The 2,304-nt window shown below is 35.6% G+C and overlaps 1 protein-coding gene across 1 annotated transcript in view; it reads left to right on the top strand.

The window, feature by feature from the left end:
* Positions 1-2,304, top strand: part of LOC104621779 (harmonin-like) — a gene marked incomplete at its 5' end in the record, with an annotated part of 28,770 nt that overhangs the window by 8,114 nt on the left and 18,352 nt on the right. Inside the window, one exon of the mRNA XM_010288348.1 lies at positions 2,042-2,053. Coding sequence (XP_010286650.1) covers positions 2,042-2,053 — 12 coding nt within the window. The remainder of the gene's footprint in view (positions 1-2,041; positions 2,054-2,304) is intronic.

Raw genomic sequence — 2,304 nt, 5'->3', positions numbered from 1 at the left:
TCCTGCTGTTTTATTCTCTTCATTTCTTTCCATGTGTATTAGCCATATTATATGGGGTTTGTGGTTGTGTTGTGTGTATTGGGGTTTTTTTTGGTGATGTCTGATAGTAATTAACTGGGGTAGAAATATCAAGGAGAGTACGTATGTCTATTCCTGAGAACTCAAAGTTTCTGAGGAGGTCAGGACTGTATCTGACAGGGCGAGTATTTGTGTCACCATTTAGGGCTATTTAACCTTTTGTGTGGACAGGAAATGCCTATTCTCCTTAGAGAAGAGGAAATGATGGTACACTGATACCATTTTGTACTGCTAGCGACTATAAATCATCATTGGTTGTAACTTGTGTGAAAGCCAGTCAAGTTAGGATTTCTATCTGCAAAGTATAAATACATGTTATGAAAACTCAGTTTCTTCACACAAGTCTGTATTGCTGCTGCCAAAGATAATTTAGAGAGCTTCCAAATACCTTTTCACATAGTAATGAAGATCTCACCCAGTTCCTGTTGAACTCTAATATACAGTGTGGACTAGAAGCTTGAAAAAGATGTATTTTTAATCTTTTAGAAATATTTTTAAATCTGGGAGTGATGAATTTTCATTCTACTCCAAATTGCTAATTGCTTTTTTTGTTTCATTTTAAAACCAAAATTTCACTCCGTACTAAAGTGTCTTTAATAGGAAGTAAACTGAATCCATGGGGAAAACGGATGGAAAGGATGACTCATCCTGTTGTATCTGAATGCCGTGAATGCAGCTAAGATTGTCTGATTTATGTTCATATTGTGGAACAATTTGGCATGTGTACTGGTTAATGTGCCTTTAAATTGAGTAATTTTCCAGATCTTGATACCTTGCAGGTTGATCTGCCAGATGTTACAATCAGTAGACAGTACTAAATGTATCTTCTAATTTATTAGAGGATAAGGTAATATCAGCAATTGTTATTAAGGTGCAGACTATTTAGCCTTGAATAAAACATGCCAACAGAATTATGTTTATGTTAAAACATTAGTGTGAAAATCTAGATTTATTTTTCTAATTTTTTTCTCAGATTATTAATTTTTTAATTATTATTAATTTTTTTAAATTTTTTATTTTTTTTTTTTCCCCAACACCACCACCACTTAACTGTGAAGCAATAGACAGCGTCTCACTGAACTCAGCAGTACAAAGTCCCAATTAACTACTTGGCTGGGAGAATTGACTGTTGTAGTTGCCAGGGAGAATGACTGTTTTTGAAGGCTGTCTCTATAAATATTATATGTAAAAGGTGGAAGGAAGACAAATAATGTGTCAAGTGACACAAATGACAAAGCATGTTCATGCTTTGAATTCCCAAAACCACCAAGAAAAATCAGTAGCTGATGATGATTAGCAGAGCAAAATCAAACCTGATGATTAGCCTCACTGGGCATTGGCAGTAATTGACAATAAGTGGCCAGCTGCTCCTCCTTTTTTATTTTTTTGATGCTAAAAGGAGAGCATGGGCTTTCAAATATGAACTAGGCCCTGCCAGTACAAACAGGAGAGGGCAGCAGAAATGTGACATCATTAAAGTAGAAATAAAGAGCAGGGTATATTTTGAAGACAACAGGAACAGAGGCTTCGAAAACACTATATAGTTTTCCCCTTTGGTTGCACTCTACATGTAAAATTTTAGAGTTGCTTTGTGTTGTATTAGTTCACTCACATGAGTGAATTTTATCCAGTGCTTGTAAGAGCTACTTGGTCTTCGTGATGCAGTGTTCTTTCCTGGGACCAATTCAGTTTCTGCACTGATGTAAGCCTTTCTGTTGTAATTGTGTATTTCAGTTGTATTAAGGCATGCAATGCTGGTTATAGGACATATGCATGAATATGTTTTATGCATACAATATTCACATCTACCTATACATGAGCATCTGTCATCTGAAAACAGTTAGTCTCGATTTTACATAAAAATGCTAGAACAGAGTCATGGCAAATCAAGACCTAACCAAAACTGTTTGAATATTCAAAGTTTTGTAGTGGGCCTGTGTGCCCTAATGTTGTAACTTTGCAGAGGATCAAGGAAGTTGAACTGTCTGATCTTGTCCAACTTATGTTAATGTGCACAGGTCCTCCAAATAAGATATAATTTCCTGCAAATTGTTGGGGAAGTGGGCTTTAGATTTTCTTTTAAGAAAGACCATGATCCCCATACTTGCACAGAGTGTAATTAAATTTTCAAGGCAGGCACTCATGTACAGACCTTGAAGTTTGTGATGTTTTTGACTGATGTAAAAATCTGTTTAACTAATAAAAAAACCAAACCCAAAACCACCA

Source organism: Phaethon lepturus, unplaced genomic scaffold (genome assembly GCF_000687285.1).
Source record: "Phaethon lepturus isolate BGI_N335 unplaced genomic scaffold, ASM68728v1 scaffold43755, whole genome shotgun sequence".
NCBI lineage: Eukaryota > Metazoa > Chordata > Aves > Phaethontiformes > Phaethontidae > Phaethon > Phaethon lepturus.
This window is presented reverse-complemented; position numbering and strand designations above follow the sequence as displayed.